We start from the raw sequence: 26,175 nt of genomic DNA on the forward strand, positions 1-26,175 counted from the left end.
TAAAGGCGAGCACAACCTAAAAAATTAGAAGTATCAGATTGCTGTGGGATCCCTGCCTCCTCATATTTGGACAATAATATAGAGCCATTGCTACCATTGTTAATCTGATACTTCAGAGTTTAATCCTTTCTTTGAGTTTTAGCTCAGTTCCTTCATTGGTTAAAACCTGTTTTCACATATGGATTACTTCAAAAAGAAAATGGATTGATAAAATAAAGAATGCCATGGACAACCCTGAACACCCTGGACAGATGACTGTCAGTTAAACGCTTTTCAGTTCTGCAAGATATACAGCTACAGGAGATCCTATTAACATCTACCAATAAGTTGTAGTAGAGTTATAATATCTTATTTCCCGTTCAGGGTTGATAAAACATTTCCCAATTGAATTTTAATTGAACTGTATCAGTTTTGACCCGATATGAACTGCTAAAATATAAAATCCAATTATAAATGTTTTAAATAGATTAATTTAGTACTTTGTAGGAATTCCGTTGAGACATATTTACCTTTTTTATTGATGGCAACAATAAATAGCTTTCTTTTTATTTTATTTTTAGTATGAGATTCCTTTCCTCCTGTGAGCATTTGATTCAAAATAAGCTTGGAGTATCATTGTGTGACATATTGGCAATAAATGATACATTTTTCAGGATTACTGGGATCATTACTAGTAGATAACATGTTACTGTAACAGATGGTTTTATTGAAAAGAGATTTCATGCATTCACTGGATGTTTAAACAGTTAGTTTTGTTATTCAACTTTTGGTAATATTTCACTAGCATTACAAAGCACAGAAGGAAAATAATAAATGGCCAACATTACACCCAACAAACATATGCATTCCCTCATATTAGACATCCTCTAAGTCGGAACACTTACATTACATTACGTTCCTCTCCCAACATGATTCATTTTTAAAGCCAAATGTAAAAAAACAAAACAAAAGAAGATTGTGCAAAAACTTAAGCAAGACAGAACGTTGTCATATACTAGAGTTCTTGTAATACTATGTAAAGTCACATTCATTCAGCATTAGCGTCATTAATGTGGTCATAAAAGTTAACAGAGTAGCTCTACTCTGGTCTAATATTGAAACTTTTAGATCTGAATTATATACAGGTAAGTAATGTGAAAACTTCTAATTGAAACTCCCTTATTTTACTTTCTGATAAATCTTGGATGGGAACTGTTCCAGCAGTGAGATGAACCATGTGTAAACCTGACTGGCAGTGGATTTGTTCATTCCTATGCTGGGCTAAGTGCTGAATGAACATCAACAGTTAAAGTGTGACATGTAACCACAGGGTGAGTCAACAACAGGGAGGGTGACAGATTTGAATCCTTAGGAAAGTTTGACAAAGTGGTCACATTAAGAACAGGGATGAAGCTTCACCAGAAATATTTCCTCATGCAAGTTTCATGAGTAACAATTTGTCCTCATTGGATTTTTACCATGAGCTTTCTAAAGCACGTCAGATGAAGTTCTAATGCAATGTCTAACATTGAAGATAAATATTATTGTAAAGGTGAAAGGACTCCTGGAGGAACCACCCTGGATGTTCAGAGGATCTCTTAACAGATAGATTTGGGGCGAACCTTTGGGAAAAGCTGCAAGAAAAATAGAAAACCTTTCTTTTAGTTCTGCTTGAAAATAGAAGAAATTGATTACATTTAACTTTTTTAGGCTCATGTAAAATTATTTAGGTATTTTTTTCTGATCCGAGTTCCTTTTCACTCAGGAGAAACAAAATTGCTGTCATTCCTAAAACTCTACACACTTCTTTTCCACTCTAGATTCTACTTCAATCTAAATAAAATAAATTATTTAAAAAATATAAATTTCAACATGAGTTCAGAAAGTAATAATATAATTAAAATAATTCTGTGTAATAAATCTATGAATCATTGAGTTTCACTTGTTGACGATGAAAACTTACAATTAACTTTTCAGTTATACTCAGATATACCTGTTTGATAACTCCTTCTCTGCAGAGTAGCTTTGAAATGTCACCTTTGATTATGCAAAAAAAAAAAAAAACTGACAGCACAAATATCCTATTTAACTAAATAAATGATTGATTAATATTCAACTCACCCCAAAGAAGTTGTTTGGAACCAAGCCCTCCCTGCCACAGAGGGAAGCCCACCACCAGTCGGACCCCTCTGTCTTCTTCAGGATGGTGACCATGTCTCCCTCCTTAAAGCTCAGCTCATCAGGTGCTTGAGCCTGGTAGCTGAACAGAGCATACAGGACCCCATTGTTGTCCACCCCCATGGACTCCTCCTTGGCTGGTTGGGGAAAGCAAATATGACAAAACATAAAATAACAAAACAGTTAAGATATTTTGGTGTTTTTTAAATAATTTGTTTAAAGGGACACTATGCAACATTTTTCAGTTAATTAATGTGTTCCATAACGTTTTGGATGATTAAATGAGTCATTTCAGGTTGAACAAAGGTTTTTTTTTTTTTGTTGTTTTTTTTTTCACTTAAAGTCACAGAACAATATATAAACAAACAATCAAACAAACAAATAAATATGCCAGGGGGTGAACAAAGGTATTCTCGGCCGCCCTGGTGGTCTGTGGGGGAAATACTGCACTTGCAACTGCAGGAGCACCGACCCATATGGGGCCAAAATGGTAGCTTTAATATTTGCAAATGTGTGTGGAGAGTTGTGTGTCTGTATCTCGATTTGTGTGTGTGCAGTGGGATTTGAAAATGTGTAAATAAATCTGTAAATGTGTGAGGAGATTTGTGTGTCTGTACAACAATCTGCAAATGTGTAAAACTACTTGTGTGTAATCCGTTTTGCAAATGTGTAAAAAATCCACAAATCTGTATTCAGATCTGCAAATGTGTACTGAGATTTGCAAATGTGTAAAAAATCCACAAATCTGTATTCAGATCAGCAAATGTGTACTGAGATTTGCAAATGTGTAGATCAATCTGTAAGCACACACAGAGACACTTGTGTCTGAAGTATTTTCGCTTCAAGACCCAGAAATACAGACAAATCATTGGTTACAAGTCAAGCGGTTTTTCGGTTGGCTCTCTTTACACACGTGATTTTTGCTACTCTTCTGCCGCGTGAGATGCACAAATGCGTAGAAGGATTTGTATGTGTATTTTCGCGATTTGTAACCCCTTGCGCAGGCTCGCATGCTGCCCTGACCGCAGGCTCACAGGCTCACAGACAGCCTCTCTCTGCTGCGGCAGTTCAGCACAACTTGCTTCACATACAACCACATACCACCAGTTGGCGGTATTGTACAGTACGTGACGTTACTGGGGTCCTAGGGGTTGTACCTGCTAAGTTGAGAGCAATGGAATCCCGTCAGCTTTCTGTAAGTATATTTCTTTAATTTTTCCTATAGTTTGCATTAGTAAAACTGTTTCTTCTTCTGCTTCTGTTTTATGGTGGTTGGCAAGCAACTTTATGATGTGCATTACCACCATCTACTTCAGTGGAGTGTGGATCGGGATGCTATGTATTTTCCCACTGAAAAATAAAAATAAATATTAACAATATTTACATAAATAAACTTATATCCTTTCTACCAATTTCGTTTTTTCCGGATTGTTTATCAAATTACAAAAATAATCATAAGTAGATTCCCCCCCCCAAAATATCTTGTATATTTAACTGTAATTTATTTACTTGTAACCCTTCTCTCCATAGAATATTTATAACAAAACAACAAAACATGCTCCACCGTCTCCCCTTGATAACAAAAACCACAACCTCCTGTTCCCATTCTAAATAAGTTTCCATTTAACCCCGTGTTTCCGAAACTTAATCTAGATATAACATCTTTTTTATTCCTTTCCGTTCTCCTCATTTCACCAATTTTCCTTTGAATACTATAAAGCCAACTTCCAGTTCTATGCTCTTCCCACAGCTTCTGCCATCTTTCCGTAACCTTTTGTTTAATAATAGATTAAATTTTTTCCTTACTGAATGGTATCAATATATCATCCTTGTCACGTCAACTCCCGCAGCGGAGGAAAAAAAAAGGTAGAGGCTGTCTGTGAGCCTGTGAGCCTGCGGTCAGGGCAGCATGTGAGCCTGCGAGCCTGCGCAAGGGGTTACAAATCGCGAAAATACACATACAAATCCTTCTACACATTTGTGCATCTCACGCGGCAGAAGAGTAGCAAAAATCACGTGTGTAAAGAGAGCCAACCGAAAAACCGCTTGACTTGTAACCAATGATTTGTCTGTATTTCTGGGTCTTGAAGCGAAAATACTTCAGACACAAGTGTCTCTGTGTGTGCTTACAGATTGATCTACACATTTGCAAGTCTCAGTACACATTTGCAGATCTGAATACAGATTTGTGGATTTTTTACACATTTGCAAGTCTCAGTACACATTTGCAGATCTGAATACAGATTTGTGGATTTTTTACACATTTGCAAATCTCAGTACACATTTGCAGATCTGAATACAGATTTGTGGATTTTTTACACATTTGCAAAACGGATTACACACAAGTAGTTTTACACATTTGCAGATTGTTGTACAGACACACAAATCTCCTCACACATTTACAGATTTATTTACACATTTTCAAATCCCACTGCACACACACAAATCGAGATACAGACACACAACTCTCCACACACATTTGCAAATATTAAAGCTACCATTTTGGCCCCATAGACCCGCACCCACAGGCTCAGAAGTCTCGTGAGAGTCAGTCTTGCTTTACGGCGAGAACTGCTACACGCCCCCAGTTAAAAGCATTCTCGTTGCTAGCACAGTGGCGATCTTTGTGCAGTTATGCTACGTTCACGCAGCAAAAGCAGCAAAATCGCGTCTGCTGCTTCCTTTTTGCTGCTTGTACCAGTTAGTTCTGACTCGTGGCTGAAGCAGCTTTGCTGCTCTGGCTGTGTCTGAGGCGCGTTGGGCGGAGCTTCACTATCCTTTCTCTGCCTTGCAGCTATATTTGCTGTGACCAGTGGGAATAAAGTAGTTTTAATATGTGTTTAAGTGAGAAAATACACCTGAAAACGTAATCAGTGCAGTCAGTTCATTCAGATTATTATCCTGCCTTAAATATTTTTTCTGTCGGAGCCGCTCAGACCCCCACATACCAGCGGGGCGCCAACAGTATGGATCCCTTCATCAGCAGCGGTTCACCGCGGCAGCTGGTAGGTGTTTTTCATCTAAATAATCCAAACTGCATATTCTGCCGGCAGATTTCTACATTTTAAGTTAATTTAGGCGTCAATAAACTGTTTAAGAGGAGAGATCATCAGCGCTGTGTCTCTCTCCCTGCGTTAAACGCACCCGACGCGCTGCTTCAGCTGCTCAGACGTGCTGCGCCTGGTGCTCAAAACGCGCCGCTGGACCTTTTGTTGCGCCTTGACGCGCGTCAACCATTGACTTTGCATGTAAACTCGCTGCTTCTGTCGCGCCAGCTACGTCCAGTGTGAACGCAGCGTTAGTCATTCGCTGCTAAGCTCAAAACAACCGCGCCTGGCTTGACGGAGAAACCAGGAGAACAGCTGTGCATATTTACGACAGTGCACTTTTACTTTCGCCCTCTGGAGGGAGCCTCACTGGAAAATCAACACCGTTTGCATAGTGTACCTTTAATTTGACTGTTTAATTGTAATTTAACATCACAGAGCATTTGTAAGATTCAGATACTTCTTTGTTCTTATTCCTCGTGCAAATATCTTCTAATAATTTGTCCTTTTTTTGTCCTACTTTCTTTAATGTTTACACAGCAAAATTGCAGTCATGTCCATCAGAATCCTTTGAAGTCTAGAGCGCATATCTATAGAAAATCACAAAGCCTGACTTGCACTTTCTGCTGACTAAATTCCTCTTTAATTAGGAGCTCACAGCTTCCAGTTGTACATCCTCCTTTCCATGGTGCACGCATTCAGAAATTAGCTCCATACTGTAGTTGTAACAAATATTTCCCAGAGTTATCCTTTGTCATTGTGTTTATTTAGATGATAAACAGCTCTTGCTGAGGAACTATCTAAGGAATCCTGTCCAATTTAGGGTTCCTCCATATGGCCCTTTGCCAATTAAATTCCTTTATATTAATGATTTCCTGCTGCAAAGAGGAAGAAACACAGAAATCCTTTCAAAGATTTCATTTCATTTAGCCTTTAAATTGTGACTGGAACTCTTAAATATTTTATATCAAAATGTATTTTCATCTTTTTACAACTGTAAAATTACATTTGTTTTTTTACATTTTGTCATACTGCAACCACAAGAGATTTAGTTTAAAGGTATAGTGAAGGATTTTCACAATTTTTTTTTTAAAGACTCTATAGGACCACTTATTTTGATGATTCACCCAGAAAAAGAACATCATCCACTATGCCTTTAAGTGTATATAATACACAAAGACAAAGTGGTGCATAAAATGGAAGGCAATAGATACATGGCCTGCCAGTTGTTTTATAACTGCAAACCTCAAAGTTTGCATTTAGTAGGCCTGAGTCAATACTTTTAAAAGATCATTTTCATTGGGCGATGTCTCTATAGCAAACAGCCTGAATTTACACATTCATTTATGTTGATCTCTCCCTAGGTCACATCAACACGTGACACAATTTCCTAAAAAAACAAAACAAAAAAAATAGACCATTTCCTCTTTCCTGAATATCAACTTGAGATTCAAATGATGTTATAAATACAGGTCTTACCTGCTACAACATCAAATTTGATAAGGATAAGACAAAAAACACTATTCTAGAGAGTTTTTTTTTTCTTAAAGTATTTCAAGTTGGGTTTTTTCTGCAAATATCTTAAACATCATTTCTAACCATCATTGATGCGAGTGGGTCTGCAAAGACAACTGGTGGACAGAAATTGTTGAAAGATGCATCATTTCAAACTAGAGAAGGTTGAAGTCCGTTTGGTTCTTTAGTTCAATCTAGACCAGTCCCATGTAGCACTGGTTGTGTTAGGTTAGTTGAAAGGTCATTGTCCATCCAAAGTTAAAAAAAAATTTCAGCCTTGAATAGTTTTTTTCCATGATTGTTGTTCATTGAGTTTAACTCAGAAGTTGCCCATCATTTTGGTTTCTGACCCACAAAGATTTGTAAAAGCATTGAAAATATAAACACTATACACATCAGTTAACCATTGATGGAATAATATACAGAAAAATGCAACAACAACCAGAGTATTTGGTTTTGTTCATTTTTAAGTGATAATTTCATATCTTCAAGCACTTAATTATAAATGCTTATTGTTTCCAGTGGTAAGGATTTTAATGTAAGAATCCGAGGTGTATTCTATCTTCCCATTGATTCCTAGTTGCATCACTTTCTCTGCTGAAAGAAAGAATCTCCAGAGGATGATGCTGCCACCACCATGTTTCACTGTTGGGTAGGGATTTACTGAATCAATCATCTGTGAGATGTTTTATTGACCAAACTTGCTTTTTAAACACATTTCATAAACCATATATTCCTCCCTCCTGGAAATTATTCAACATTGTGTGCTGGTACACTAAATAATATTACAGCAAAACACACTGAACTTTGTTTGTGCAGTCATATAAAGCATGGTAATTTAACAGGTATACGGTAAATACAATCGTAAGGAAAAAGAGTTTTAAAGGTTTTATTGTTTGTTCATCACTCCATTGGACTCATTTCAACATTAAATATTTCTAATGTATATGTATATAATAATGTATATCTCTTTTTTAAAGAGCTCTAAAAGGTAAACTGAGGTTGAAGTATGTAATTGACATTGAAAGAGCACAGTAGATTTTTCTGACATTGCTTGGGGGCTTTTTAATAAAGAGTGTGCAATCACTGCTGAACATCTGGCAACATTCTCCTCACCTTTTAGATAACTCTCACACTCATCATATCCAAAAAGGAAGGGATCGCACTTCTGGGAGGCGGTTGCACCGTCTCTGTGGGTGAAGGCCATGACAGCAGCTCCATTTCTCACTAAAAACTCGCACATATCACGGTCGTTACAAGAGGCTGCGCAGTGTAGCGGAGTCCTGCAAGCCAAAAAAAAAAGGCACACAATGTTCAGAAGAGCAAACACCATGAGAAATATGGAGGAGGACGCTGGCGAGAACGTGAGTGGGCATTTACCAGCCATGGCTGTCTGGTGCGCTGACATTTACGCCAGTGCGAACCAAGAAGTCTGCCACCTCGTGATGTCCCCCGCAGATGGCGTTATGCAGGCCGGTGATGCCTTCGTCGTTGGACTGGCTGGGGTCTCCAATCTAGGGAAGAGATTCAATAAAAAGTTCAACTTACTTTACACCCACACAAGATTTTACATTTAAAGCTTGTAAACTGAAAAAGTTACTCCCTCTACAGCAAAGGTAAATGTTAGCATGTCTATAATAGACCCTTATATAAAGGTTAAAGCTGATATTTTGGTCCTTCGGGTGAACAAGAGGAAACGTGGAGGGGGTTGGGGAGCATACCTAGCATAACTTTATGCAAGTCACATCCGTGCACTTTTCTTTGAGTCCAAATCCAGAGCTGGATTCCAGAACACCTCAATCAACACTTCAATCAGTCAGTGAAAGTTTAAAACAGCTCGATTTATCTCACTCCTAATAAATACTCCTGGGGACTGCTTTTGTGTGGGACTGAATGCTACCAGGCATTGCAGCTATTATGAATACACAAGATTAATGCTTTGATTCTCAAATGTGAATAAAGTGTTTTCATTAGAACTAAACAATACACTGGCATATCTGAGCTGATCTTATCGCGGTTAGCAACATCACAACAGTATTTTGGATTTATGCAAATCATTTTGAATCCAGTTCAGCACTGCAGAGGCATGTCTGGGCCTCTCTCTCAGGGTTTAAGTGCTCCTTTCCGCATGTTTATCTTATTTGTTTGTTTTTTTTTTAAGAAGGACTGGTTTTCACCTCCAATCTAAACACATAAATTAATGTTAATTACAGATCTAAATTGCGCTACTATTTGATTGGGTACATTGGTTTAATTCCCATTGTTTTTTCGTTGCACATCAATCAAATGAGATGGGGTGGGGGGAGGCCTGCATGCTTTAGATGCGTCTCTGCTGATTCAAATGTTGTGAAATTATTTAATTCATACTTTGACAGCATTTTATCTATATCTGCAGATGATTGATAGTAACCCATTCATTCAAACACTTATATAAAACCTGGGAAACACCTAAAAACCATTCCAGACAGTGGTGATACTGAACACCACTGACTCATACAAACCATCATATTTGGTTGATTTAGAATTACAGAAAGCTTTTAGAATAATCCTTGGCCAGTTATCTATTCATGTGGTTCATTGCATAAGCCCATTTTCACACTGAATTTACACATAGTCCAACTTTACTTTTTAAATCATCATCATCATTGATCAAGTTTTTAATCGGTTTGGATTGAGTTGCTAAGTTCTAAGAGGAAAAATGTTGAAATCTATCAAACTTTATTTTGAATGATAAGTGTTTGGGAGCAGTTTTTGAACCAGATTTTCTGCCTCACAGAGTTTAAACTCTTCATGACGCTTTATCAAATTAAGCCTAATATCAAGACATGAATTGTTAGTAACAATGGTTTGGTTTTACCTCCAAATCTGTCTATCAATAAATAAAAATCAAAAAGATTCAAGTCTGTGTTTTATTTTGCAGAGCACTGGAACTTTTTTCTGGTTTAGGTTAACCAATTTTATTTAAGCACAACATTATAACGTCACATAATTACCTCTTTCACGGCTCGAATCACTGTGTCCAGTTCCCCCATCAGCGCTGCATCCAGCAGCAGGACCAGCGGGTGGAGCCGAGCTCGTCTTCCTGATTTTTTCCGACCAGGTTTCCGCAGAATGGAATTGTACTGAAGGAAAAATGGAATATATTTTTATATTCTATTTACCGGTATATAAATTATTATTATTTTTTTTTGTTAAATCAATTTATCCTTTGAAAACTGCATTTTGCATTTACTCAGTTTATCTTTGTCTCATATAAAATTTTAATTGATGATCTGGAGTTGAGTGAAAAAAAACTAAACAGTTTTTTTATGGTACAGAACATGTGATTTCATCCAAAGGTAAATGGAGTTAAGTGTGTTTTACTTTTGGCAATACTGAAAACCAGGTTCTTACTTTTTCATCTTCAGCACGAGGTTCAAGCAACTTGAAACCACTTGAGGGTGGAGCGACAGGAGGCAGGGCGGGTTCCTCCCCATCAGAGGAGCTGTCGCTACCCTTTCCCGACTTATGGCGGTGTTGTTTTTTGTGAAGTATCTTATGGATGATGGTTTTGTACTGGTTCGGCTGGTAATGTGAGGCCTTCTTCAGGCCCTTAGAAACGTCCACAGATCCTCGTCTCTTCAGTGGCCGGGGAATTTCAGACCTGATGAGGAGCAGTTCCTCCCGATCTGGGAACTCAGGGTTCTGGACCTCAGGGGCCACCACCGGCTGAAGCCTTGTGGGGCTCAGGGGCCGAGGAGCAGGCTGTTCGATCTCATTTCCACCCCCTGGCATGGATGAATTCTCCAAATTTGCAGGGTTCTGATGCATGTAGTCCAGGCGCTCTATTTCGGCGTCTATATCCCCGGGGTGTAATGCTAAAAAAAATGAGTAAAAAGCACATTTATATCATTACGATTATGAAATTCTAAATTCATACAGAGCCTAAACATGTTCAGGTGTTTAACATATTTTACCATCATTATAAACAGCTGGCTGTTTCAGTTCAGGTGGATAATGCTGTGAATGGTAATGGTTAGATGGAAAGTTTGGATGGAACATTTTCCTATGAGCTGGATCAGGTGGGCGGTAAGGTGCTATGTCTCCTTGTCCTTCCCGGCTTTGATTTTGGAGAGCTGACATTTGCCCATACTCAGGATTTTGGAGACGTAAGATGACAGAGATTGGTATACGCCTTTTTTGGCGATGCTGGATGTGTTGTGGGGGCATATTGACACGGGAAATGATGGGCTGTAAGCTGTAAGGGGAGTTTCCTGAGGACGGAGCTTCAGGTGGAACTGATATGCGAGCAGTGCGAGGCAAAGAACTGTAGGAACCCTGCTGGGCAACAGAGCGATGATCCTGTAAAGCAGTAAAGAGAAAATAAAAGAAACACTTGTTACTTCTAGACCAGAGGGTTTGCAAATATGCATATGAAAAGCAGTCAGGCTTTTAAACATTATCAGATTTTTACCCAACTGTAATTAGGTTAATTATCAGATTTTTAGTCTAGGTAATTAGGCTAAGCTATTATGTAGTAGATAGCTACACTTATTAATCAGTATATAGCTGATGTGTTCTGTAGTTTTAGTTTGGTTTATATAACTTAGGCACATAAAAATGTGACGGTAAGTTTTCAACCAACTCTTAGACATCTTCAAATAATCAATGCTGGTGTTTTCAAAGACATTTTTAGTACCTATAGTCACTATAGTGCCGTTTAGAGCTTTAAACTTTTCCATCATTTTCACAATACTTAATTTGGATTTTAGTAATTAGATAAAAAAAAAATAAATAAATAAAAAACACAAATTAGGTCTTTACATAACACCTTGGGCTTTGAACATTTTGCAAAGTTCTGTTCAACCCATTTACAGAAAAACTACAGGACAACAGCAAACTTCCAAACGCATCTCCACCCAGAATAACAGGCCTGGCAAGGAGAATATTAATTACAGAGGCGCATGGAAATACTGGAAGAGCTCCAGAAATAACCATTTGTCACACACACCACAAATTTGGCCGTTACAGAAAGGTGGCAAAGGGAACAGTTTTGTTGCTAAAAAGCATGGGAAAAAAAAGTCATGTTTACAGTTTTTGGTCTACAGGCAAAATGCTGTGATCTTAACAATCTAACAGCACATCACAAAATACACAACAGAAATGGTGGTGGCTGCATTATAGTTTGTTTAAATCACCAACTCTAGCTTAGTAAGTCAATCAACACTAAATGCGTCATACTTGCACATTTCATTGCCATCTGGCATTAAACCACCTCTGCACAGAGTGCAAAGAACATTTAGGAGCAGTTCCTATTTGTATACTAAAGCTACATCTAAAGCTTTTTGAATTACATTCAAGAAAGCCAGGAAGTGTTAAAAGGGTTCGAGTTCCACGGAAGGGTTCACCAGATGTTCTGAACATTGTAGTTAGAACCTCCCACCTTTTTAGGGCTGGAGGCAGAAGGAGGGCCATCAAGGTTGGATTCCCGCCAGCTACTGTTTGGAACAGACGGTCGGAGCCAATCTGTCTCTGTAGGGGAAAAAAATGGCATGTTAAAGTTGGCGCAGGAGAAGACCAGCTATTAAGCAATTCTAATTAAAACCTTAAAAAGCAAATAAAACAAAAATGCATGAATCAACTAACTGTCATAGGTGTTGTGAGGTTTCCTGTCATATGACACATCCAGATCTGTTTCGTTCCACTTTCCTGGACTTTTCTGCCTCATTTGAGACTCTTCTGTCAAAACACAGATCAAAGGTGATATTGCAAAGAAATACAAGAAAGCACACAAAACTTTCTAAAAACAGAATCAACCTACCAGTTTTATTGAATAGGGTAAAATTTCGAGGTAAGGTGCTGGATCCTTGCGAGTTTAAAGACAGAGGAGAGGGAGATCTCAAAAACCCTTGAGCTGATCCTCTATCTGGCTGAGGGGACCTGCGGCTTATCTGGTTGTTGTCAAACGGACTCAGCAGGTTTTGGGGCATCTGATGTGAGGCTAAGTGAGAGGACTGGTCCAGAGACCCGGGTGTTCGGCTATGCGATTGGGCTCTTTCCATGTCAATGTTATAGCCATGTGGTCTACTATCAAATGCAGAAGGGGATCTGGACCGGGGCAAGTGGGGTGACTGTTGGGGGCTGTGCGTCATAAGCATGTAGTCATCTGATCCAGATCGCTGATGCGTGGGTTTTACCGACCTGTGCATCTTTGGAGACGAGTGGGGGCTGTTGGAGATGACAGGGGGTGATGGAGCATTCCTGTTGCTGGAGATGCTGAGATCACTTGTATAATGAGAAGAGCCTGGAGAGAAGGGTTTGGAGCTGGAGGAGCCATTGCTGCTAATAGATGAATATGTGGGGGAGGGTGTGCTGGACGGCTCGTATGACTGAGGTTTGCCTCTGGAGTGTATGGACTTGGTCTAAAGAAAAAGAAAGCGGTCTGATATCAATTTACCAAAAATATATTAACTATAAATAAAAAAATGTCCCAATCAGGGTTGGTGACATTCTTTTTTTATTATTAAATAGACTGATAAATCAGCCAGCGAATATTAATTTTTATTTAAGACATGCCTTGAAATCATGTGTGGCGAATGGATTGCCCCTCCTTTGTTAATATTTCTTTTATGTTTAAAATTATAATTTTGGAACATTTCATATCTTTTTGTCATTTCTATTGTATACATGAAGAAAAAGCATAATCAGCTCCAAGAAAATTTCCATTTAAATTTCCATAGACTGTTGTCAAAATAACCAGTATTTGCCTTAAAAACAATTCTTACGTTTCTTTAAAGAATTAGTATTAGTATCTGGAAAGCCCAGATGATGAGGTCATGGTTTTTGTAAGATTCTGAGAGGTTAGTTTGCAACATCTGATGTATTTGGAAGCGCACGCATCAATGTATTCTGAGGCTACCACTGCTCTCATCCTTGTGTAATGGCACAGAAAAATTATTTAGCTACGATAACAGGAGGAGAATTGTGGACCTCCATAAATCTGCTTCATGCACTGGATGCAGTGATTCAGTTCCCTTAAGGTACCGGGTTCATCTGCTCAAACATCCATCCATGCTTTTTCTGTCACTCTTTCTCCCTGCTGGCGTCGCGAGGGTTGCTGGTGCCTATCTCCAGCTGTCTACTTGTGAGAGGCGGGGTTCACCCTGGACAGGTCACCAGTCTATCGCAGGGCAAGACAAACAGGAAAAACAACCATTCACACGCACACTCACACCTAAAGAAAATTTAGAGACTCCAATTAACCTAACAGTAATGTTTTTGGACTGTTGGGGGGGAGCCGGAGAACCTGGAGAGAACCGGGTCAAAGGGAGAACATGCTAACTCAATGCAGCGAGACCCCAGGCTGGGAAACGGAACTTTCTTGCTGCAAGGCAGCAGTGCTACCCACTGTGCCACTGAGCACCCTGCTCAAAAAATTTACTACAAACATAAGCCTTGTGTGAACAACCAGTCCTCCTGCAGATAGGGCGGTGAGTTCTTTTTCCCATAAATGTGTTTTATTGTGAAACGTGATTATCAGCCACAGAAAAAAAGCAATATACCTTGTGAAGAAGCTGACTAAAGGCAGGTTGAAGCTAGTAACAATACCATCATCTACCAATAAACAAGTCTGGTATCAAAACAGGAACTTTAACAAAGGAAGTTACATTATTTATACTGAGGAAGAGACTTTAATTTTTGGAGATGTGCCTTTTGGTCTAATAAAACTAAAAGGATGTTTGCTCACCATGACCGTAATAACACATGAGGGAGGAAGGGGGAAGCTTTGAAGCCTAAGTCTTTCCTGCACAGAAGTACAGAAGTGGTAGAATCATATTCTTTTGGCTCTTTTTGAATTTTTCTTTTGGTCTATTTCACCACATATAGGATGCATAATAAGGATACATGTAAAAGAAAGTTCACATGAAAACACTGCACTAACATCTAAACACATCAAGATATTATGCACCAATATTCTTTAATTAGTTATAAACTGTCTTGACAAAAAGTGGATGACAGTAGGTTGTGAAACATTTGTTGGTTAAATATATATTTTATATATATATATTTTTTTCTTTTTTTATTTGATGCAAACCTGTTTATCTAGAATTATGAGCAGGTAGCCCAAGGCAAACATAAGCTTCAGAAACAGAGAAACAGAAAAATGCCTCTAAAGAAAAACCCTGAGGGTAGAGTGAGCTCAGTACAGGGTGTTCCAACTGAGCAAAAAGTGTTGTGCTATGATGTTTTTGTACCTTAGATTCAGACGATGCGTTTTTGTCGTTGGAGGAGGCCTCCTGCAGCATGGAGTTAAATTCTTTGGATAGCTCATCTGCTACTGCAAGTGAGGCATTCAGGTCATTGTCTATGGCCTGGACTGAAAATGAGCCAGATCAATAAACAATCAATTAGTGCAGGAAATCACAACAATGTACACAAACACACAGCTGAGCCCAAAGGGCAAATTAAAGGGTTTTTATAGAAACTCACACAAAAAGTTCCCGAAACTCGTCTGTGAGCTCATGGCTGTGAGGCAGCACGGCTCTCCTTCTGAAAAAAAAAAAAAAAAAAAAACACACAACAACACATGATTTAGTCACGTATCTCAGTCGCATAAGCATATTTTAACCATCAAATGTCATTGAGCATTTACTTCTATTTTAATTTCCTGCAGAGGAAAAATAACAGTTTGCACCTCTAAAGTGACTTTCTTTCAGTTAGTCTTTTATTCTTTCATTGACAATACCAATTCATCTTGCTTCATCTTTTAATTACAGTGTTCAGCCCTTCCCTTTCTTATCTACTGTACACTCCCAGATCTGTCACCTCCTGCAGCCTCTAAGCTAATATAACCCAAACGCCCACAGTAGACGTTGCAGTTTTGAGTGAAAAAAACAAGACAGGACAATATGATGGTAGCTGGTTTCACTGGTCTGTTTATCTTCCTGACTCATAGTTTAGTCAGTGGTGCAGATGTCGCAGCAAAACCTCAGGCATTACTGGGCTGTCTAATAGTCAGCTCTAGACAGGTGGAGGATGCAGCTCATCGTGCAGATGACAACTAAATATCACAGATGCTCTAATCTGATGCAAGCATGTGAGTCTGTCTAGACTGGCATGGAGGAAAAAACACTATTGGTATTTATCTACGTACATAAATTATTTATGTGGATAACAAACATATTTTGTTCTATATAGAAAAAATGAGAGGCATGAATATGCAGTTTTACATATTCATATTAGAACAATATCATGATGGCTTACAGCACCGAGTCTTTTCTACGACTTTATGAGACACTCTTACTAATTGTTTACTAAAACATACCAAATCAACAATCATATGACAGCAATTCCATTTCATTTAGATGCATGGCTAATGTTCAAACATGGCATAAGAAAGCTAAAAAAAGAACATTTAAGAGATGTCAATGTGTATGGTTTTAGTATTCCAGAGGGATTTTCAAGCTCAAACATATTACGTCTTTGGTGAAAATGCTCTATTGAGGTAGGAGAACAAAAGACAACAGGGAGATTGTTTAAAGATCATAGACAGGGCAGCTTTGCCTCTAATAACCCTTCATTATGACTTAGATATGTAAAACACCACCGTTGGGGATGAGCACCATGTCGAACCTTTAAAAAGATGGGCTAGGCACACTCCTTTCTGCCAACAACAGTAAGATGAGACTGCAATTTGGAAGATTACCAAAAGCAAACGGATAAAAAAGAAAAATAATGACGAGGTTGATTTGTGGAACCTTTGATTTCAGTTGCAAAGTTTAAACAGATGGGCCAAAACTTGGTGCAGACAACACAAGGACATAGATCAAGGTTGCTCAGTTCATTTTCTTGATGCACCTTTTAGACGTTTCGAGTCATTAGCAGGACTTAAGAGAACTTGACTACACTCTGGGGAGGTAATCCAGGAGTGTGGAAGCAAAGATACACCTAAAAAGGTGCAGGAGACCGGACCTTGAGGACCAGAAAAGAGGAACCCTGTCAAATATCCACCCTACCTCCTGTTCAGGCTGGTAGCGAGGGGTATTTTCTTCTCACATGCTGGGCCTCTTAATGCCAACCAAGCATTATCTAAATGCCACAGCCTACTTGACTGCTGTTGCCCAGCATCGTGCCCATCCCTTTCAGACTACAGTGCAGCCATCTTCTAAAGGCCACTCCAACTAAGATAATACTCTGTCACAAAGCTTTGATTATTTCAAAATGGTTTCTATAACATGACAATGAGTTCACAGGACATATCCTACCCTTACTCACCCCATGACAAAACGCTGAGCTCAGCCTGATCTATGAATAATTCAGGCATTAAAACACTATAAAAAGGATCAGCCAGTGTTTTGCTAAGCTCTGCACGATTATTGGCACTCCTGTATGATCAACACCTTCATTAAACGGAATGTTTTCCCATCTTTTCTTTATTGAGGAGTAACTTAAGAGAGATGTGCTTCTGCGTCATGTAGTATTTATAGTCCCAGTCAAGTCATTATTTAAAGATAACTAAAGACCTTAGCAACTTTATAAAGTATTGTAAAAAGTGCTTCCAATGAATTATAGTATGCATCCTGTTTTAATCATTTAGGCAAACGTTGTGGTAGGTCTGAGTCTCTTGCATGGCGAGAGGGAAATTTTCCCAACAAAAAAGGAAGAGATGAGATATTTGACCTTTTATTGAATTAATGTCACAACAGAATATCTATTATAAAGGGATTTTGGTAGTGGCATCAAATTTAGAGGGGTACCTTGTTTGTGGAGACCTTGTTTGTTCCCATAGGTTGTGTTTAATCTAAAAATACCGCAGAAAACACCAAACATTTGCACATGTCATTTAAATCAATAGTTTGGCGCAAACAATAGCTGTTAGATGAAGACTTGTAGTTTTGCAGGATTAAAAACGAACAGAAAAGAAAAACAACAACAACAACAACGATAAAGAGTCTACTAGAAAACCAGCTATAAACAGCAGTTCACTGTGTGTGGAAGCTACACCCACATTTTTGGAGTGTGGGAAGGACTCACCATGCCTCCGTCAGGCTTGTTTGCAGACTAACATTCCACATCTCTCCTCCCTATGAGGCACTTTCCTAAAATCCAGCCTCCAACTGTTATCTCTTTCAGGGACAGCTCATGCAGTAAGACTCTCACTGACAAACAAAGGTCAGCGTTAAACGCCTCCCTGCAAATCATTCACTGAACCTTTCCCCTGCTTGCTAAACAGTCGCCGTTTGTATTACTTGAACACAGCTAGTCTGCACTAAAACACCACTTTACCTTTCTGTAAATCTACTAAAGCATGTTCAGCTTCTGTATGCGTTCAAATTAAGTCTAAACTCACAGAAATATATGTAAGACATTTGTTTCTGAACCATCTTCTGTCACATCATGGGTTGCCTCCACTGGTATTTTGGGGTTATGATGACACGACACCTTGCTCCCTATCCGTTCTATTCTAATTCTTGGGAATCTGTGTTGTACCATTGTGCAACATGTTATTATGTCTGATTAAAGCAAAACAAAAAGAACAGCTTGTTTTTCAGTTCCTGCTAGGGATTCATAACGACACACACAGGGAAGTCTGAACATATCATTCAGAGCCACCAGTCCTGCAATGAAGTCTTTTAATTTTGGACTGCCACAGAATTTCAATGTCTGGAAATGAAAACCTCATAATGGGCTTTCTTCCCTGTTCCTTTTCTGTAATTAAATTTCAATATCGTTTGGTTTTATAGGTTTAACTCATGACAAATGAGTGGGGAAGCCAAGAGGAAAACCACAAGATGAAAACATAGATTAGTTCTGACTCGGAAAAAACCTATGTGAAAAACCTTGGAACTTTTGCATTTGTATAAAAATACTTTTTCAATGTATAAGGAAAACTCTGGAGAGCAAAAATAAATATATAAAAATATGAAAAATTAATTACTGTAAGGGTGTGTGTGACAACTTTGCACGTAGTACCTTATCTTTCCTATTCTCTTCCTAATCCAAAAATTCCTGAACCCACCTTCATGTGAAACCTTATTTCCCCTCCAGGCATTCATTCATTTCCTCAATGTCCTGCTTCTCTGTTTAGTGCCTCCTGTAAAGCCTTTCTCCTGACCTCTCTGCCATTGTCACAGCAGAAATGTTAACAGATAAGGGAGGATGAAAGGAAACTGATTCTTACTTTGTGTTTCTTCCATTTTTGTATTCAGTCTACACTAAACCTGCAGAGGATCACTAAAACGCAACAAACTAGAAGAATCACACTACCTGATTAAATGTCCTTGACTTAGCTGGCAATAACATAATGCTTGGTTTGTAATTAAATCTGAACAGCTTTCACACAGGCTGAGAGGATATAAAATACAAGTTAGGTCAATGCAAGAATGAGAACATCTGATGTAATGTTTACACAGCCTTAAGGTTCTTCCTAGCAGTAGTCCTACTGACTGAACAGCTTTATATTTTAGCACATTTTAAAACAAAACTTAAATGCCTACTTTGTTTTTTATGTGAACGATCAACAAAAATACATGAATACCCATAAAGTAAAAGGGTGGTGTTTTTGAGAAATAAATGAAAATCTTAATATTTTGGTGCATATTACTATAATCAGCCTCTTTATTAACACCTTTAGTGTTGTGTTCGCATCAACTTGGCATATCTGGAGACAGAAATTTTGACTATCTAGCTTTGCAAGCTAGTTAATGCCTTCATCACAATGGATGAAAACATGTGGGACATTCAATTCAGTTTATCTATATAATACCAATTCACCACAAAAGTCATCTCAAGGCATTTCACAATTCAAACAGATCATACAGTCAGATTAATTCAAAGTTTTCTATCTAAGGAAAACCATTTGATTGCACCGACTCATTGACTGGAAGGCAATCTCTCACACCAGGCATTCTTGTAGCGACAGTAGAGAGGAAAAACTCCCTTTTAACGGGAAGAAACCTCCAGCAGAACCAGGCTTAGGGTGAGCGTTCATCTGCCGAGGCGGACTGGGATTCAAGGAGACAGAAGCAGACATAGAAACTATCATCCAATTCCACAGGCATATCAGATCAGGAAACACCCAGCCAGACAGACGAGCTCCAAGCCAGTTTCCATGTCAGAGGATGAAATAGAGCACATCCAGTTAGTCACAGAAACAGGCAGATCTCCAGCATCTATAAAAAAAAAGCCGCTGATGGCAGCAGCACAGCTGATATTTCTCAACACATCAGTATTTAAGCACTGCCACAGACTCTTAATTGGGTATAAGCTATTACTTTGACAGGAACAAGTAAATGTTTGCATTAGCTTGCTCAGTGGAGCAGTTATTAGCTCTGCTGCCTTGCAGAAAGAAAGCCCTGGGTTTGAATCTGAGCGACAGGTTTTGTGCGCATCTTCTCTCTTTTATTTGCAAGAGTACATCAGTGAGTACATAAACCATCATCCCTCCTCTCTTGTTGAAACTTTCCATGAATTTGTGGAGTGGACGGGATATGTTTGAACGGTCGCTTTCTCTGAAAAGTCTGCTGTCTTTTTACAGGTATCAAATATACCAGCTTGACACCATCAACAATTTAAGAGACTGCTTATGGAAATTAGTTGCACTAAATTGCGTCTTTACTTATTCGAGTAAAGAGTGGTAAATAACGCCACATGTTTTCCTCCCTCTTCACAAACATGCACAACATTTTGTTGGACTTTCAAATAAAAATCAAACAAAATAAACTGGAGGTTTGTAGCTGAAATCAAAGTGGTATGAATTACCTCTGCTTTATGTGAGGGTATAAAAATATTCCTTTATGGGCTAAAATTAGAGTATTACTGATAAAATTACAAGCAAACAATTAACGTTTCTTAAGAATTAATCCTTCTTTCAGACAAGTATGTCCACCTCACCAGCTCCTCAGAAGCACACAAAAGATCTCCACCCAAATTCCTTTTTATACCTTTAATAACTCGACCTACTTAGCGGTAGAAATTCTCACACAGATCATATTCATGACTACAAACCTGATTTCAAAAGCTTTCAAACAATAGAGGTGGAGTGATCCTCTCAAGCTATGAATAAAAAAAACGAAATCTATAAACACAAGCAAACATAAACTATGGAAGTGATTTAGTTGTTTGGTATGATGTCAAAACGTTCATGGCTCCTCTATGTTGGCTCCTCTGACAGGTCACATTGTTTGCCACTTTTCCCATCTCACCTCTTGGGTCTGTTAAGAACAGCATGTGACTCTGGAGGAATCTCGCAGCTCTCAACAACATAATGACATCGTTATGAGTCAATCTGCCATGTATGCCGCTTGCAGTGTGTCATGCACAAGCTGCGGTAGGAAAAGCGTTGCCCTTTTAATTCCAAGAAAACGCCAATATCTGCCAGCGTGCATGTTTGCACATGCATGAACTTAATGGCAATGGTTGTGATAGCGGCTGTTTTTTTTTTATGTGATTTGTTTACCAGCAGGTTGCAACAAGTGCTTCACAATGCAGCCCAGCTGGTTCTTGGCAACGAGGCGATTTCAAAGGAAGATGTTGGAAAACTTCCATTTAAATCCTGCTCTGACAGGAATGTTTAGGGGATTTCAAGCAGACCAAAAAAATAAAATAAATAACACACATAAAAGCAACATTAGAAACTGCAAAAGTAAAAAAAAAAAATAAAAAAAATAAAAAGAAAAAAAATACAGAAACACACACACAAAAAAATTTATCTAAAAAAAAAAAGGGGGGGGGGGGGGGGATGCATAAATCAGTAGCTGCTCCAGGGCTGCGAGTCTCATTATTTCTGTCTGGGCCTGTATTAATTTTTTTTTTTTTTTTGGTTTAAAACTGAGAAATAGTTGCCTGTGTTTGTAAAATCCGATTCCCATGAAGGATCAAGCTCCTCCTAACGAACAAGATCCCTCACAAAGAGTGAGAAAACCATTAAGAACTAAAAAGATTATATAAGAAACACCAAACAGTTATGCTGAAAAGAGAACTACATAAAAGACCCAATCGATTAAATAGAGATCATGTTTCCTTATTTAAGTATTGTTTGCGCAGATGTGTGTGGTTTTCATTCGCTGCGTAAGAAAGTGAAATGCGTTCCTACCTTAAAGCTCCAGAAAGAAACGCTCCTTTTCTTTTGTTCCAGTCTCTGAGGAAATCTGAGCTCCGTCCAAAGCTTCGCGTCTTCCTGAAATAGGCTCGTTCAGCCTTTAACCGTTCCTCGCTGTAGAGGCTCCAGACATGCAGTCATTGCTGCGCACAGACTGGAGTTGTTTAGGCGCAGAGTCCAACCCCCTCTGCTGGCCTCTGGTGCGCCTCAGTAACCGGATCCAGGTGTTCCTGTCGCAGCTGGCCCAGGTGAGGCTGCCTGGCTTTCATTGGTGCTTTCTATCATCATCGATACTTCCCTTCTGGAAACCTTTGCATAACTGTTTAACTGTAATTCATAAAAAAAAAAACACTGCACTGCCTCAACTCTCTGTAGAGCTACTGGACAACATATTTTTTCATAGATAAACATTGTGCAAAATCACTGATCAAAGTGAAAGATTATGGTAATATTCCAAAGATACATTTGAAGTTAGATTTCGTAATTTAAACTTGTTTGCAGTTGGATTGTTTATATAGTAATCATTCCCAACACACGTCATCTTTCTTGTACAGAAGAGGATTAGGGCCACTGAAAAAAATAATAAAAAAGTTCATTTTAAATATTATTTCAGTAGTGAAAAAGTCAGAATTCTGACTTTAATCTCAGAATTTAGACTTTTTTTCTCAGAATTCCAACTTTAATCTAATAATAATTTCAGAATTCTTCTGACTTTAATTGCAGAATTCTGATTTTTAATCTCAGAATTCTGACAGCTAACAAACATGTTAGCATCAAGCCGTATGTATTTGTTTTCTTTCACATTGTTGCAATTTTTGATGATGGATGGATGGATGGATGGATGGATGGATGGATGGATGGATGGATGGATGGATGGATGAATAATTATATGAAGACACTTGCATTGGTTGTCAAATGCAGAGTCAAAATTAGGTATTTAAAAGCCAAGTATTCTGAGAAAATGGTGGCAACAGGGCATCAGATACTTTTTAACAGCCCTTAAAAGGAAGTGATTAAACAAAGTAGAGATGTCCTCACATGATTGAGAAAGTGAACAAGCAGAAACATTTTTTCCTCTCTGACTCATTTGATCTTTGGCAGTCCTTTTCCTGTCACTGCTTACTCAGGGCCAAAGGTTAAAGTTTTATGTTATGCTCATGTGATAAAATGAAACTAATGGCTTTAGTAATTTTGTGTATCTTAAGAAATTAGACAATAAAGAAATGCTCAGTGTGTCCACAAATAGCAGGCTAAGTGAGATATATCAGGGTAACCTCAGACGTTCAAACTGAAAGCTTTAACAGAAGGAGAGCTTTAATGTTAGTCTTAAGAGAGACAATAACTGGGAGCAGGTTTGCAGAAGAGGATCGTGATAACTAAATAATGTGCCCCACCTTCGACGTAGTCACTTCTAAAAGTTAAATTAACCCTAAATACCTGAATTAATACCCAGTTAAACAAACGCTTTCATCATTTATCCCTTGTATTTTTTTTTATTAATTTAATTTATTTCAAAAATCATTATGTTAGCTATTCATGAACTTTGCCTTGCTCATACAAAATGTTAAGTCAAAACATATGTTTTTGAATAAACATGACAGTTTTTTATCCTAGCAATTCAAATTGACCTTATTTGTGGGGAGTTAACTCACTGCTCAGTCCCATGAGCTGCTGGACCTTTCTTTGCACTAAGAAAACAGTGTTAGAAATTAAACTGTGTTAGAAATTGATCTACTTCATGTGTCATTTTTGGTTATTTATTGTAATCATTGTGCTTTGATTACTAATGTTTTCAAATTCAGTTCGGTAATGAAAAATCACTTTGCTGCACTTTCCCATCAGCAGACCAACCTCATTTTTTGTATTAATGAATCAATGTAAGAAAAATAAAAAAACATGTATTTTTTGACAACCATTGCTTTTCTGTCACTTTGTGTTTCTAATTCAGTAAAATATTGAAGAGTCTCTTTACTGTTGTAATCTGAGGAGCTTTTTTCTCTACATTTTACCACTCAATACAGAATCTCTCTTATTTTATGTAATTCATGTGAAAGAGGGATGTCTTAGAAACCACTTAAATGTGGTCGATGAAACCTAGGTTACACTGGAGGGAAGGTTCTGCTATTTTTCCATTTGGGGTTTGCTTCATTTACTTATGGTTCCAAAATGCCAGCTGTTTTTTTTTTTTTTTTTTTTTTTTCACCTGTATCTTTTAGTGTTGCCTTTAAATCATGCATTGTTTTCTATCTGTTTTTAATTCTGTATTATTAGATAGGTTCTGCTAGCTTCTTCTATGTGTTTTCTCCCAGAAGTCCCTGTTAATTATTTCCCTCAGCCAGAGCCATTAGATATTAACTGTGTCTCCTTAGTTGGTCTTTTGTTTGCACCTATTCTCAATGTTATTTAAGCCCTTGACTGTCTCTTGTTTGTCACTGGGTGCTTTCTTTGTGTATCTGTTCTGTTACTGTATCGTTATTTTCATTAAATCCTTGAGTCAGTGTTTGTTGGCAAACCTTTGCGATGAAAATGTTAATATTTATTATTTCATATGAAAATGTCCTGCAGTGTCACAGTTCTACCACTTGATGGCCCTGGTTCGTTTATAACTTTTGACATACACTCACCGGCCACTTTATTAGGTACCCCAGGTTAGTAACGGGTTGGACCCCCTTTTGCCTTCAGAACTGCCTCAATTATCCGTGGCATAGATTCAACAAGGTGCTGGAAGCATTCCTCAGGGAGTTTGGTCCATATTGACATGATGGCATCACACAGTTGCCGCAGATTTGTCGGCTGCACATCCATGATGCGAATCTCCCGTTCCACCACAACCCAAAGATGCTCTATTGGATTGAGATCTGGTGACTGTGGAGGCCATTTGAGTACAGTGAACTCATTGTCATGTTCAAGAAACCAGTCTGAGATGATTCCAGCTTTATGACATGGTGCATTATCCTGCTGAAAGTAGCCATCAGAAGTTGGGTACATTGTGGTCATAAGGGATGGACATGGTCAGCAACAATACTCAGGTGGGCTGTGGCGTTGCAACGATGCTCAATTGGTACCAAGGGGCCCAAAGAGTGCCAAGAAAATATCCCCCACACCATGACACCACCACCACCAGCCTGAACCGTTGATACAAGGCAGGATGGATCCATGCTTTCTTGTTGTAGACGCCAAATTCTGACCCTACCATCCGAATGTCGCAGCAGAAATCGAGACTCATCAGACCAGGCAACGTTTTTCCAATCTTCTATTGTCCAATTTCGATGAGCTTGTGCAAATTGTAGCCTCAGTTTCCTGTTCTTAGCTGAAAGGAGTGGCACCCGGTGTGGTCTTCTGCTGCTGTAGCCCATCTGCCTCAAAGTTCGACGTACTGTGCGTTCAGAGATGCTCTTCTGCCCACCTTGGTTGTAACGGGTGGTTATTTGAGTCACTGTTGCCCTTCTATCAGCTCGAACCAGTCTGGCCATTCTCCTCTGACCTCTGGCATCAACAAGGCATTCCCGCCTACAGAACTGCCGCTCACTGGATGTTTTTTCTTTTTCGGACCATTCTCTGTAAACCCTAGAGATGGTTGTGCGTGATCAGCAGTTTCTGAAATACTCAGATCAGCCCTTCTGGCACCAACAATCATGCCACGTTCAAAGTCACTCAAATCACCTTTCTTCCCCATACTGATGCTCGGTTTGAGCTGCAGGAGATTGTCTTGACCATGTCTACATGCCTAGATGCACTGAGTTGCCGCCATGTGATTGGCTGCTTAGAAATTAAGTGTTAACGAGCAGTTGGACAGGTGTACCTTATAAAGTGGCCGGTGAGTGTATTTCTTTTTTTAATCAGTTTTCTTTTAAATAAATGCAAAGTATTGCAAAGTGTCGAATAGAACAGGTGAACCTGTGTTTTACTTGTTTCTTGGCTTATATCTCTCTGTCCATTTGCCTGCAACTGTATCTGATAAAAGGGAACCTGAAAAACATCAGTTAACAGCTGGACATGGCTCTGAAATCAGTGGTACTAAATGAGTAGGTTATGTGTTTGTGTCTAAACAATGATATGTTACCTGTCTGTCTGATGCTACAGATTAGAGAGGGATGTCAGCTGCAAGCAGTAGGCTTAAGGCTCAGCACTGCATGGGGGCTGGGTGGAGGAGAACAAGTCTTAGTTATATATTTTTCTGACATACTCTATGGCTTTTGACTTCATTTGAACTCATTTGTCAGACTGGTGTAGTTAAATACCTAGCAATGACCATAAATCAAGGTCTACTATTTAAGTTGTAGTCCAAGGGACAAACGGTGTATGGAAAAAGCAGGAAACAGCAGTGATTTAAGGAACACACCCCTGGTTAATAATTCTTTCAGTGTCCAGCGCACA

At 38.7% G+C, this 26,175-nt stretch overlaps 1 protein-coding gene across 1 annotated transcript; it reads right to left on the reverse strand.

Annotated features, from left to right (window-relative positions):
- Window positions 1–1,313: 1,313 nt before the first annotated feature.
- Window positions 1,314–21,993, reverse strand: ppp1r13l (protein phosphatase 1, regulatory subunit 13 like). Its single transcript, XM_038288496.1, has 13 exons — window positions 21,793–21,993; window positions 15,189–15,248; window positions 14,954–15,075; window positions 12,520–13,120; window positions 12,345–12,437; window positions 12,142–12,230; window positions 10,676–11,060; window positions 10,113–10,576; window positions 9,713–9,841; window positions 8,100–8,233; window positions 7,836–8,002; window positions 2,101–2,294; window positions 1,314–1,613 (listed from the first exon to the last, which is right to left on the reverse strand). Exons 2-13 carry the CDS (start codon window positions 15,220–15,222, stop codon window positions 1,578–1,580), a joined length of 2,448 nt encoding a protein of 815 aa, XP_038144424.1. The 5' UTR covers window positions 15,223–15,248; window positions 21,793–21,993; the 3' UTR covers window positions 1,314–1,577.
- Window positions 21,994–26,175: the final 4,182 nt, after the last annotated feature.

The sequence above is a fragment of the Cyprinodon tularosa genome, unplaced genomic scaffold, assembly GCF_016077235.1.
Source record: "Cyprinodon tularosa strain WSP-4 unplaced genomic scaffold, ASM1607723v1 ctg257, whole genome shotgun sequence".
Lineage (NCBI taxonomy): Eukaryota > Metazoa > Chordata > Actinopteri > Cyprinodontiformes > Cyprinodontidae > Cyprinodon > Cyprinodon tularosa.